The following is a 13,483-nucleotide window of genomic DNA, read 5'->3' on the forward strand; positions in this document are numbered from 1 at the left end:
AGCCTGGCATTATTTCTGCAAAGAATAACTCAAGGCGTGTTGGGGGAAATCTCAGGCAGCGGACACATGGGTTTGAAGGGAAATTAATCTCTTTATGTATGACAGCTTCAATTTTTAATCATTTGCCTTCTCATCTCAAGCTGGTGAAGCATGTGGGAGTACAGAGACTCCTTGGTGTAAATGAGCATCAATTTCTTGAAAGAAGATTGTTTTCCCAACACAGAAAAATATCAAAGATTGGGATGGAGTGAAAATATTTTCACTACCAAGTTATTCCTTTAGTTTATCAAATAGCATGACTAATATGGTGACATAAAAGAATTAATATTCTGTGCTTTTTCCTTGTTTGTCCTAAAATGAGTGTCTCAAGGAATATGAGAGGGTTCTGTAATCAGATACACATGGTTTGGGACTCTTCTTTTATAAGGTTATGCAGTGCATAAACCCTGATACCACAAATAGTCCAGAAACCTAGAAAAATGATCATGAAAACAGTAGAAGGATGAGCTCTTGTGGTGCTCAGTTTCTGAGAAAAGGTGTGAGGAACAGAAGACCCAACAGTGTGACTAATTTCAAACTTGAAATCATGTATGGGTGTAAGAAGCCTTATCCAGAATGGATTGAGGGTCTGGTTATGGAGTCATTCCAAAGCAAGTCTGGAGTCTGTCCACCAACAGATATCCATGGCCAAAACCAACAAGGGTTGTGGAAAGTCCAGAGAAGGGCAAGAGAGCTGGTGAAGGGTCTGGAAAAGATCTTATAAGGAGCAGCTCAGAGAGCTGGGGTTGTTTAGTGTGGAGAAAAGAAGGCTCAGTGGGGATCTCATTGCTCTAACTGCCTGACAGGAGGTTGTAGTGGGGGGAGTCAGGCTCTTCTGCCATGTCTCAGGTGAAAAGATGAGGGGAAATGACCTCAAGCTGCACCAGGAGAGGTTCAGATTAGATACTAGAAAAAATTGTTTTCACTGAAAGAGTGGTCAGGTATTGGAGTAAATTGCCCAGGGAGCTGGTGGAGTCACAGTCTATAGACATGTCCAAGAGGCATCTGGATATGGATTGCGGGATATGGTTTAGGAGTTAGTATGGTGGTGGTTGGACTAGATCATCTTGAAGGTCTCTTTCAACCTTGATTCAGTGAGTTTCAGTACCTGGGATGCCTTTCTCATCTGCATCAGTATCTGTTTCTTTGTCTTTAGTAATAATTTTTAAAGGGTAACATCTTTTAAGGCCAAAGAAACTTAATTTTGTCTGTAGATCTCTGAAAACAGCCTTCAGAACATTCTGAATGCAGTTGGGGAAATATAGTTTATTTCAGCTCCTCCATGTCCCTGCTTGTGTATTCCCTCTGTTGCCAGAACTACTTCTATGTTATTTTGTACCCCTCTCTATATTCCAGTGTGAAATGCAGACTGTCACATCTGCAAAGACTTCTGTGCAGGCCTGTCAATTCTGTCCCTGCCCTAGAGCTTAGTGTCTGGCCTTGCCATTTATTCTGAGGAAAATGAGGACTTGTCAGACTTGTAGCAGTCTTTGCTCTTGCTTGATAAGGGTAAGAAAGATAAAAATCAGTGGTAGATGCATGCAAAGTACAGACCAGTCCTTAGGGTAGTTTTATATCTCAAAATCTGTCTTGGCAGTCAGTTTACACATAGAGAAATTGGTGCTTCCTTTTTGGTAAATGATGAGGTCCTTTCTGTAGCTGGTGGAGCTTGTGGCAAGCACCCCTTTCTGGAGGGGCTTTGTGGGGATAACAGAGGAGTTTGGGGTAAGGCAGTGGTGAGGTATCCAGACTGCAGAAAGCCTGGGATGGTGGCTGGAAGGTGAGTATGGAGGGTTAAGTGACCATATTAATGATTCAGTCAAGGCTATCAGAGCTTCTGAAGTTCACTGTAGCTTCTTTTGATCCTGTGAGAGGTGACTTGACCAGGTTTTTGGTGTTGAGATGACTTTGAGGTGTTAGAAAGTCTTTTTTTCTTAGCTTTGAGACTGATGAAGACAACAAGATTCTTTGGCTCTCATTTTCAAGGTTGTTTATTTATTTTTTTTTTATCTATAACACTTTTTCTCTGGCTTGCTGTGGTTTGTCTGGTAGGTTGGGTTGAGGCATACTGACTACTTTGGGGTGGTTATTTTTTAATACAAAAAACTACGTGTACATTATTTACAATAATTTTTTAATACTTATCACTTAGACTGTTTTTAATCTAAAAGTGCTGCTATTACAGGAGAAGAGGAGGACAAGAAGAAGGAGAGACTGGACATGCTCAGATTCTTTTATTTTGCTTCTTGAACTTCTATTCTAAAAACTTTAAAATTTTATATTTTCACTTAGTAATAAATTCACCATCATTCTATTTAAACTTTTGTGGTTTGTAACTTTTAGCACAAAGTTGGTAATTGTTTTAATTGACTCTGTGCTAAGATCTCTGAGCCCCCTGTCAGGGTCTCTAGTCCTTCAAGGTAGTTAGAGGAACTTTTTGGGTTCTGACAGTGACTGTTTAAGAACTGAGCTCAAGCAATATGTGTGGACCCTGGAACAGTGATGTATTGCACATCATTGAGTCATATTATGGGGAGGAGCATGACCTTTTTTCCTTTCTTAATTCAAGCTTGGATAGCTGCAGAGTAAATGCAATTTCACTCAGTAAGCCATAGCTGTAAAGATAAGTTCTTGATAAATAAAAACTATTTTTTAATGTATGCTCCTGAGTTCTTCTTTCTAATTTTTGGCTTAAATGTTTAATGGAACTTTTTAAACTTTGCTTCTTAATATACCTCTTTGAATACTATTTAGTGCAAGATTTTATTAACAAGTTTCATTTACTACATACTCCGAGTTCTTACAGAGGGACTTTTGTAACTGAATACAGATATTGCCTCAGAGCTAGTGTACCTGTATAGTATTTCCCAAGTTAAGAGCAGATGATTAACCACCTGTAACCCTCCTTGCCTACTTCACTCGTAAATTATGGATTTTTTTTCTCTTGCATTAATGAAATGGTGACTTCTGAGCATATTGCAGTGGGCTTACAGCTAGAAGAAAACTATCTTTTAGACTTGTACTTCAGAATATTGGTGCAGTCAAGTCTTTTGACAAATGCCTCTTTGCCACCTTCTCATAATTTCTCTAGAAGATAAATGTGAGGTTCAGCACCTGCAGCAGTTTCTATTAGAAATCCTGTTTTGATCTCTTCATAACTTTTCAAAATGTTGATCTCTCAGGCTAGAATTTACTGCATGTTTTTTGCACGAAGGTGCTTGCAAGCCCTTTTTCTTTTGAAGTTTATGTATTTTGTTTTCTTTTTGACCTAGAGCAATATGGCAAAAACCCAAATCCTTGGCAATAGTAATAGAAAAAAAAAAGTCTTACTTTAGAAAAGATGGAAAACAAATGTCTAAAGCTTAAAAATACTTTTTCACACAAACAACAAATAGTTTTGGAGGGGAGTAATGTATTGATCACTCACAGCAGTTGGATGTCTGTCCCTAAGGCAGACTTAGCATGGCTGAGTGCCTTTCCATATGTGTACACAGTTAATTGAATGCACACTCTGCTTTTTGTTTTTTTAATCCAGAGTCCTGTTCTGTTGATATTAAGGACTGAAAAGTCTGGAAGGTCAACTTTAATAATGAAATATTATATCTTGGTAGTGGTGGCTGTTTATTACTATTTTCCAAGGAAACCAAATGCAGCTGCCTGTGACTTCTTAGAGTTCTTGCTTTCATACGTGTGTTGCATAAATGCTTTTGCAAATTTAACTTTGTTAATTTTAAATGTTCACGTGTTCTCTCATCTTGAACACTTTGTGAGCAAACTGATTATATCAGTTAATTCTCCCCACTTTTATGTTCAGTACTTTAAAGAAGAGACCTTGCTAATTGTCTGGTCAGTATTTGAATGTCTTCAAACAGTTAAACAGCACCATATATATCATATAGATAATTTATGCTTAAATACTATTAGCTCAGCTACCTGATGGTGTTTCTGTCAAGCAGCACCATTGCTTACTGAAGGAGAATACTGAGCTTGATGATTGGTATCACAAATCAAGTTCTACACAGGTGCTTTTCTCTGGGTGCATTCATGTTTCCCTTGGCAGATGTCACTTCATTTTTATTTTTTCTTTCTCATAATGTGATATTAAGTCTCTCATGTCTAACAAACAAGGCCTCTTTGATGTCTGCTAATGCATAAGTCTGGTTTTTAGCTGATAAAACATCCTGGGACAGAAAAATAATCCTGAAGTGTCTCAGGCTTGTGGCACTGAGTGCCTGCTCAGCGTTTCAGAATCATCGCTGTTCTTTGCACTCTCAAATGTTAGACACTAAAAATAAGAGGAGTTATTAGTTATTGTGGGCTAATTGCTGGGAATTCTAAGCATGAATTCTCCAGGGATGTCATTATCCTGTGTTAATCACTTCACCTGTCAAGCCTTATGTTCTGCATGTTCACACATGGATGAACTAATGAGTAAGCAAGAGGAGGTGGCAGAACCAGGAATCAGTCATGCTCTTTTGTTGTCATGTGGTCTTGATTACATTTCAGGACTCCTGGGAATTTATAGCTGGAGTAATCTGGTCCCTATCCACTGCACTTACCTGGTATTTAAATCTATTTGCATTTCTGAGTTACTGAATGAGAGATGTGAGCTCCAGAAGCCGTGATAAGAAGCCCAAGGATACAGGGAGTGTGTGAGCAGCAAACTAAAAATTGTCATAGTGGTATCAGTGTATACAGCTGGCTCTCCTTGCTGCACTGGAGAGGTCTTGCAAAGAAAGCACCTATTACTGATACATTAAACTCCAAAGGCAATTAGTCTAATTGTTTAGGCAGCTTTGTTCCCTTCCCCAGGTGTCCTTATCTCAGGAGGCTTTTCTGTCAGACCCTATCACTAAGCTTTCAGAACATATTTCCTCCATACTGTAGGATGTAAATGAGGGGGAGGAGTATAAAAGATATGAAATATACTTTATCAGCCTGGCATCTCCCTTCTCCTGCCTTTGGGAATTCTGTGTGTTAAACAGCCTGGATGCTCTCAAGCCTTTCTGTTAGCTCTTCCCCAGTTGTGAGGAAACATTTATCATTTGGAGGAAGTATTGATCAGAGAAGAAGTATTCTCAGCAGATAAATGTGTTATAGATGGACTGTCCACATGTTTAAGAGGCTTGAATGCCATATTTCACTAATGAAACTTGTGGAGGCTCAGGTGTTCTTGTCTTCATACTAATAAAAGTCTTACACCTGCTTCTAGTTGTGCAAGGAAATTGTAACAGAGAGGTATTTTGTCAAAATAAGTGATATTTGAAATTAGTTTCTACGACTAAAATTTCTCTAAGGTCTGAAGATTACTTTAATGCCACAGTTGCCCTGTATGTTGTAAAAGGCTCTGCATCCAAACCAATAATGGAAAGAAAACCCAGAGACAGACAAGACTTCCAGAGAGAGAAACTGATCTTATTGTGCATTGTCATTGAGGTATTGTATTCTACAGACAGAAATTAATTTCACTGGGTACCTTTAGAAAAGTTTCAGCTGTTGATAGTGAAGTTTGCACTGTGCCTTGTTGATGCAGCACTTGGTGGAAGAACAGGAAGTAGGAAGATTCTGATTTGGATGGATGAAGCTACAGGACAGAATTAAGGGTTTATTTACAGTGACTGCCTGGTTTATCCTCCTTGGGTGGGCAGGTGATAATTTTTGTCTCATCCTGGTTGGTGCAATGGCTTTGTGTGTCTGGGAAAACGATGTTTTCTCTAATAATACTCATCTGTTTGTCTGGATCTATGGTATCTATGGATCTATGATAGATCTGTGGATCTATCTACTCCACAGGGAGTCTGGATCAGAGCCTGGAAGGTGTGTTACTGTACATAAAATGGCCTGTGAGCTTCCAAAAGGTGTGAATCCAGATGCTCTGTTTAAGCTGCTTATTAGAATAGTGTTGCTGATTTTGCAGTATTTCTGTAGAAAATAAATCCTGCTGTACTTTGCTTTATCAAGAAAAAGCCTTTTGTTTGTTTGTGTTTTTTTTTTTTTTTTTTTTTGTTCTTTGCTGTTCTGTGCTTTTTCTAGGATTTCTAGGAAAGAGTTGGTCAAGGTCCTGTGGCTCCTTCCCATGTGCATTTTCCTAGGCCGTCTTTGTGGCACTGGGAGGCTCTGCTGAGCTTTTAGTTTTTTGCAAACCCTTATAACTGGCACCAGGAGACCCAGTCAGGAGTGCTTGTTGTCCATGCTGTACAAACACAAGGCAGGAAGTTGCTGCCTCCCAAGGGGCCCTTGTTCCAGGAAAAACAGGAAGCTCCAGGATGAAACCTTAATGCTGTACCCAGATAGTTTTGTTAGTAGATGGTTACCCAAAAACAAAATGACCATGACCTGGTGAGGTCATGGTAAAGTGTAAGTTCTTAGTAGCTTCTTGAACATCCAAAATCCCTTTTCCAGGGTTATAAAAATGTTTTGGAGTTGTAGCTGTTCTTCTGTATATATGCCCTGATGAGGGATCAGAATGTTACACACCTGCTTATTGTAGTTCATTCACTCAAATTGAAATTGAGGTTTAACCACTGAATTAAGGACCTTCTCCTTGTCCATATTGGCCTTTTAGTTTCTGGGAAAGCATCTGTGTCTGAAAAGAGAGTTTATAGTATGTGCTTCTCTCCAAGCATACATTTCAGTGTTTGTTAGAAGTGCTTTTGCTGACTTAATACAAAGTCTTACAAGTGTGATTCTGCCCATCACTGGGACTTGGCTTGCTTTCTGTGACCAACAGTGAAAACTAAATTAAGAGCTCTTAAATCTGAATAGACTGCAAGAACTATAATTCATTTAGTTTTCCTTACATGTCCCTCAAAGGCTGGCAATTATAAATCGGTAGTCTCATTTTTCAGAATTTAATTGTAATGAATGTGGATTGATTTAAGGTCTTTGATAGATTAAAACACTTCAGCTAACATACCAAGAAACCAAAGGTTTCAGTGTAGACATGAATTCATTTTATGCTGATGGCATGAGAAGACTCCTCCTAAAACAAGCATGGAACACTTGCCTCCTTTTTGGAGTTGGGTATGTTTATGTTAGGTTGTAACTAGAAAGAAGAATTGATAAATAAAAGTACCAGATCTCATGCTCTTGGCTGTGTGCAATAGTTAATGAAAGCTGGCCAATAAAAAGTCTCTGCTCTTGTTCCTATAAAAAAATATCCTGTTTATGTCATGGCAACAACTGTCAATTATTTTTCAGAGGCCCAGAGCCAGTACATTGTAGAATAGCTGATTTCCTCACTGTAATTTTGGAACTTGTAAGTGGTATTGTAGCTTCTTTTTAAATGGGATTTATGAATGTGGGGGACTAATGGTATTTTCTAGAGCTGGGTTCAGGCAGGACCCATGCTGTGCAAGTGTCACTTAACTTTGCCACTAATCTTGGAGCTGTAGCACCACCTGCTATTCTTGCTGTAGGTTTCGAGAGTGAAAATGGAATTATCTGTTATGGTGTAGTGATTTGTAAGTTATCTGTGGCAGTCTAGTTCTAAACCATTAAACTTGTGCTGTCTGTGCCTCAAATTAAATGTAAACTGAAACTTTCAGAGTACAGAGATTAGGATACGTTTCTAATGTCATCTTATTCAAAGAAGCAGCCATGTTGGAAATAGGTGTGGATCCATCAGTCTTTTCTTCTGTTTTCAGAGACAAAAGCTTTTGTTAGTGTTTAAAAGGTAAATTAAAATGGTGGATTATTTAATGCAGAACACACAGATGTTTGGAATGCCTCACTATGAGAGTGGTTTAAATTGTGTTTTTTGTTTAAGCAAAAACTTCTGCCTCTTAAAGGATCAAACTTGAGCACTTGAGTGAATAATTTCCTTGGGAGTAGCTTGCCAGATATTCTTTGGAATATATCATACTGAGAGTAATATGTCTCACCAAACTGGTAACTTTGGATTTGGGCAATTTAATATTCTGTTGTAAAGCTGAAAGTACAAAAATTTATGTTTTTGGAGAATGTGTTGTGCTTAAACTTTCAATGGACTTAACAGTAAATACTGTAAATTCAGTAAATGCTTCTGGTCCTGGGTCACCTTGCTGGTTGTCTCTAAATTTTTACTGGAAGCTGTGGAGAGTCAGGTGGATTTCCAGTTCTTTGTGTATTTATTACATTTATGTGTCTCACTGAACCAGACTTGCACTGGAGCTGTGTTTTGTCAGGAGCTCTCACCTAGAGGAGAATGTGTGTGTGTTTGGGCCCTGCAAGGCTGGGTTTAGGCTCTGTGGGTGTTTGGGTAGGATATAGCTGCTGAATAAACAGGTAAGGAGATGATGTCCTTGCTTAGGTGTAAACAGTTGTCAAGTCTGTGGCTTCAGTTGCTTGAGGTGAGTGAAGCCAGCTTGCTGAGTGACTAAAAACCTGGAAGATATGTGTGGCACAGAGAAGGGAAAGGAAATGTTGGCTGGTGAGAGGGGAAGTCTCCTTCTGACCCTTTCAGGTGTAGCCCTCAAATTGACTGGAGTTTGTGGTGTAATCCAAGGTAGGTATCACACCTTTGGAAGGAGTGGTGCCTTGATACCATGTGGTGCTTGCTCTGTGCCAGGAGCAAATATTGCTCTGGTGGTCAAAACAGGTTTTTTCCAATGCAGAAACTTAATGACAAAGTTTAAATTGGCAAGAGACAGGTTAACAGCTGGGATGAGAATTAGTCTTGATACCTTTTAGCAAAACATTTTGTGTTTAGTTGAAGGGTGAAATGATCATTGTCTTTCACTGTGTTTTTTTCTAATTGTGATTGGACAAGTGGGAATGGTTTAAAAGTAGAAGAGTGAGTTTAGATATTAGGGAAAAATTCTTCCCTGTGAGGGTGGGGAGGCACTGGCACAGGGTGCCCAGAGAAGCTGTGGCTGCCCCTGGATCCTGGAAGTGTTCAGGGCCAGGGTTGAAGGGCTTGGAGCAACCTGCTCTAATGGAAAGTGTCCCTGCCTGGAGCAGAGGATGGAATGAGATAATCTTTAAGGTCACATCTAACCCACACCACATTGTGATTCTATACTCAGTGTTTGCAAACCAGTTACACCTTAGCTGAGACATGTTAGAATAGCATTACAGTATGACTTTGAATTATGTGGATCTCTGTGATTGACATCAAAATACCTCCTGCTCTTGTTTCACATTGTTTCAAAGTAACAGCTTTGTCCTGAATGTGGTTTGTGTGCACACTTATGTTAATATGTACATTTGAACTTCCTGCCTGGTGACTTTTGAATTGTGTGGCACACCAGTGAAGATAGTTCAGGTTCCTCTCTGGAAAGATTGTAATTTATCTTGGTGGTGCAGTGCAGATTGATTTAGACTTCTCCCATTCTCTTTTCCACAGCAATTGGAGCAGATCCAGAAGGAGCTAAGTGTTCTGGAAGAAGATATTAAACGTGTAGAGGTGAGGTACCCAGACATTGTTCTGACTCTGGCAATTTTTCATTTTCATCAAGCTGTCTGCCTTGCTGTGAGGCTGCTGGCTTAAATTTATGGCATTTAAGTCAGTAATGGGAAAATGAACAGATGATGCTCTTTCTTTAATTTGTTCATTTAGTTGATGTGTGCAGGCTGCTGTTAGGTAGCTCTTATATAATCATGTCTTTGTGTTGCTAGTAAGTATTTTAGAGTAGTTGCTAGAAATCAGCAGCTGGTATATTGATCAGAATTTAAGATTTTTGTACGTTGCTGGCTGTTTGCACAGACTGTTTAAACCTTAGCAGCATCTAAGTCTTAAAATGGAGAGGTGTTGGAGATTCAGAAGAGGTTGTTATGCAGAGACTGGAACAAAACCAGCTCCTGCTGCATGTCAAAATTATTCCTGCTACCTCCTGGTAGAGTTCTCTTAATTCTGTACTAATGGCAATCTCTTGACATTTTTGCTAAGTATTATTTTCCAAGAATTTGTAACCCCATTAATGCAATCCTTCCGTCTTCAGTGACTCTTTAGGTTCTTCTTGGTCCTTTCCTATAATCATTCTGATGTTTAATCTTGCAGTAGGAAGCTGATGTTTCAGGAATACATCAGACTACCACCTCTCCAAATATCATTCCCTTAAAGCTTCTTGGGAATCAGTTTGTAGGTCTGCTTTGGTCAGCATGTGTTCCCAACTACCTCCCAAAAAGCCTTTTAGATTTCTTAATGCAATTATTATGTGTGCTGATGAATTAGCAAAATAGAAATATGACTGACAACTGCAAGAATTCCCATTTATCTGATAGCTATTTGGATTTTTTTCAGACTTCTTTTCCTAAATGTTTCTCAGCTTTGGTGAAATAAATATACCTTACTGTGTTTTCTTCTCACTGGTAAAATAAGTCTTGAGATCTAGGAGAAACTATTCCCAAAAGCTGTGAGATCTCTCAAAGAGCATCCAGCTACCTGTTTCTGTGCTCTTTAATCAGGCATTTCAGTGGGCTGTATTCCTGGGGTGTGATGCTGACCTTGGCTCTGACCTCTAAAGCTTGGGATCTCTCTTGTCACAAATATCCTTCTTTCTACCTACCAACTAATAGGCACCTAGTGAGAGTTTGAAAGCACAAGTAATAATTGTCCTGAGAACACTTTGCCCCTCAACTAATGAGCTGATGCATCCTTCATAGCTTCCATTTCCCAAACAGATGAAAGCCAGTCTCATACTGGGTACACAGCAGTGACTTAGGCTGGGAGGGACAAAGCCAAGTTTATGTGCAAAGTTTATCTCTTGTGCAGTGGTCCCACAGAGGACTGACATCTACTTTTAAGTCTGTGGCACCACCTTTGCCCTGTTGCCTTGTGACTGTTCTTGCCATGACCCATATCCAGCTTTACTTTCCAGTTCTGAAGGCTGTTAGATAAGTTTGCACATATCTCAAAAATGCAGTTACAGCTTGCTTGTTCTGCCACATTTAAGGGAGATGCTGCGTTAGAGGCAGTTGGATGATAACCAAATCTCTGTTGGGTTTTTTGGAGTGTAAGCTCCAAAACTGCCACTCTTGAAACACAGAACACCACAGCTATAGGATTTTTGAAACCTGGTTCAAATGGTAACTGAAAAAAATGGAAGAAAATCAATGAATTTCTCAGGTATAGGTTAAGATTTTTAGGTAAGAGTTAATTAAATGTAGACACAGTTGGTTACCTGCATGGAAAAGCAGCAGTAATCTGTGAACACCTGCATTAGACATAGATGTTTTGTCAGCTCTGATGTAACATGGCTTTCTGTTTCAGGAGATGAGTGGCCTGTACTCCCCAGTCAGTGAGGACAGCACAGTGCCACAGTTTGAGGCTCCCTCACCTTCACACAGGTATGGAGCTTGCAACTCAACTTGGATTTTAAACTGTACATGTTTCACTCTACTTACTAGTGCTTTCCAAGCAGTGCCAAAACACAAACAAAACTGGTTTTTGAGTGCTGCACAGTATTTTCCTGTTGTGCTTGTAATTGCTGTAAACTTTATGTGAACAAAGAAGTAAAGAAAAAGTCATCTGAGCCTGCATTTGGATGAGAAATCTGCTCTGATTCAGATGCCATGAAAAACTGATGGCTTTAAATGTCATGTGAATTAGTAAACTTGAGTCATAAGCCTTTGCTATGGAATAAAATATTACTGTTATTTATATGCTACCTTTTCTGAACATTGTGCTGTTCTGCTTGGCACATGAAAGGTCTTAATTTTGGATGATATTGGAGTGCTCTGGCTTCCCTAATCAGCATGGATAGCTAAAGGTATGGGCTCAGATCAGAATTTGAAATGTACAGCCTATTGATTCTGTTTATCTGCTGTCTGGTTTGATTTAATGAAATGCCTTTCTAATAACAAATTTCATGTGTATTTTTGTCTGGAATATTGCACAGTCTGGTTTCTTGATGATAATAATGCAGATGCTTCTTGTATCCAAGTTGTAAGTGCCAGAGTTTGAAGTGCTCTACTTTACAGGCATGTCTTTTGCTCTAATTTCAACAGGGCCAGTTATGTTATTAAGTGATCATCTCTGCTATCTCTTAGAAGTAGAGTTCTCTGAACTGTCATTTTCTGTTATGAAATTGTACTTGTAGATTTTTTTTTTGCAGTTGGCAGCTCTAAACCTAATAGTCCAGAAGTAAAAAATGATCAGATTTACAGAGACTTAGATACAGTGCTGTTGTGAGGAACCCAGCAATATTGGCTGGAATTTCCTACCAAGATGCTATTTCTAGACATGAGACCAATATCTCTCATATTTCTATGTAGTTCTGGCTGCCCTGAGGGAAAGGACAGGAATATGGTCACAATGGATGGGAACAGCATTTCTAATTCAGTTCTTCACTGCTTCTTCAATTCTTTTTGGGTACAGATTTGTTTCTTGATATCGGGTATTGCTGTTTTGCCAAGAAGCAGCTTGGTGAAACTGATGAGATTCTTGTCAGGTTCCACTGCTTTTCTGGTTATTGGCTATTAAATAGATTGGTTTTACTCCATAGTACAGATGCTTGGGGTAAACTTGAGCACTGGTTGGGCAACATCAATTTGTTAGATGTTGGATGCCTCCAGGCCTAGAAACCTTTCTCTTTTAACAGGAGATTCTACTTATGAGTAGAAATGTATCTCTGTTACTTGAGCTGAGCTAACAAAGAAGCCCCCAAAGAACTTTATCTGTTGAAAGCTGGAATAGCATTTTAAGCCCAGGAATTTCAGTAAAAGAGTTGAGGGGAGAACAGTCTGCAGTGAGAGCTACATTGGTTTCTGTCTACTGAGAATTCCTTAACATTCTTTTATGCCTATTTATTTCATGTCCTAGGGGTCAATCAATCTCAGTTCTTGCCTGTGAAGATGTAAGATAGTATCAAAAAGAATTGTAGTGATCTGTGGATGGAGGTGCTTCACCTGGGGTCTGCTGGCAGGGGGCAGTGGGATGGAGCCATGATGGGTGCAGAGACCATGGGCTCTTTATTCCTGCCTGTCTGGGTCCATCTTGGCTGTGTCTTGAATTTTGGGGTTTTCCCCTGGTACAACATGCCAGGGGTGTGATATAATAGGATATTTAGGTATTTTCTAAGGAATGTGGGATTGCCTTTTTCTCTCTGCTTTAGAAAACCCCTTATCTTTTTCTTGGTGACATTCCTGTGTGAGAAGTAGCCTTGAGTGGTAGAAGAGAAATCAGTGTGTGGAAGAGTTATCTGACCAGGCATCACTTGTTCCCAGAAGCTACTCCTGTAACCTCTATCCCTGCCCCATTTTGACAGTTTTATATAATTCAAGTAATTGCATTGGTGTGAATTACCATACATTAGATTCCAGGAAGGTCTACCACTTGAAACTAATTTTATTTTCAACATTAAGTGAAAGTTTTGAAGAATATTTCAACAACATTTCTCCTTGGCAAGAATGCTGCAGAGCAGCTAATATGAAATATACTGATTTTTTTTCTCTTAACTGAAATATTTAATCTCCAGAGTGCATTTTAGAGATGCCACGAACCACTAAGAGTGAAATACAAATA

General features: G+C 39.2%; 1 protein-coding gene across 1 annotated transcript in view; it reads left to right on the plus strand.

The window, feature by feature from the left end:
* The window catches only part of COP1 (COP1 E3 ubiquitin ligase), a 124,972-nt gene that overhangs the window by 14,929 nt on the left and 96,560 nt on the right, over positions 1 to 13,483 (plus strand). The window contains exons 7-8 of the mRNA XM_058030602.1: positions 9,365 to 9,424; positions 11,231 to 11,307. Of these exons, the coding sequence (XP_057886585.1) occupies positions 9,365 to 9,424; positions 11,231 to 11,307 (137 nt within the window). The remainder of the gene's footprint in view (positions 1 to 9,364; positions 9,425 to 11,230; positions 11,308 to 13,483) is intronic.

The sequence above is a fragment of the Melospiza georgiana genome, chromosome 9 (genome assembly GCF_028018845.1).
Source record: "Melospiza georgiana isolate bMelGeo1 chromosome 9, bMelGeo1.pri, whole genome shotgun sequence".
NCBI lineage: Eukaryota > Metazoa > Chordata > Aves > Passeriformes > Passerellidae > Melospiza > Melospiza georgiana.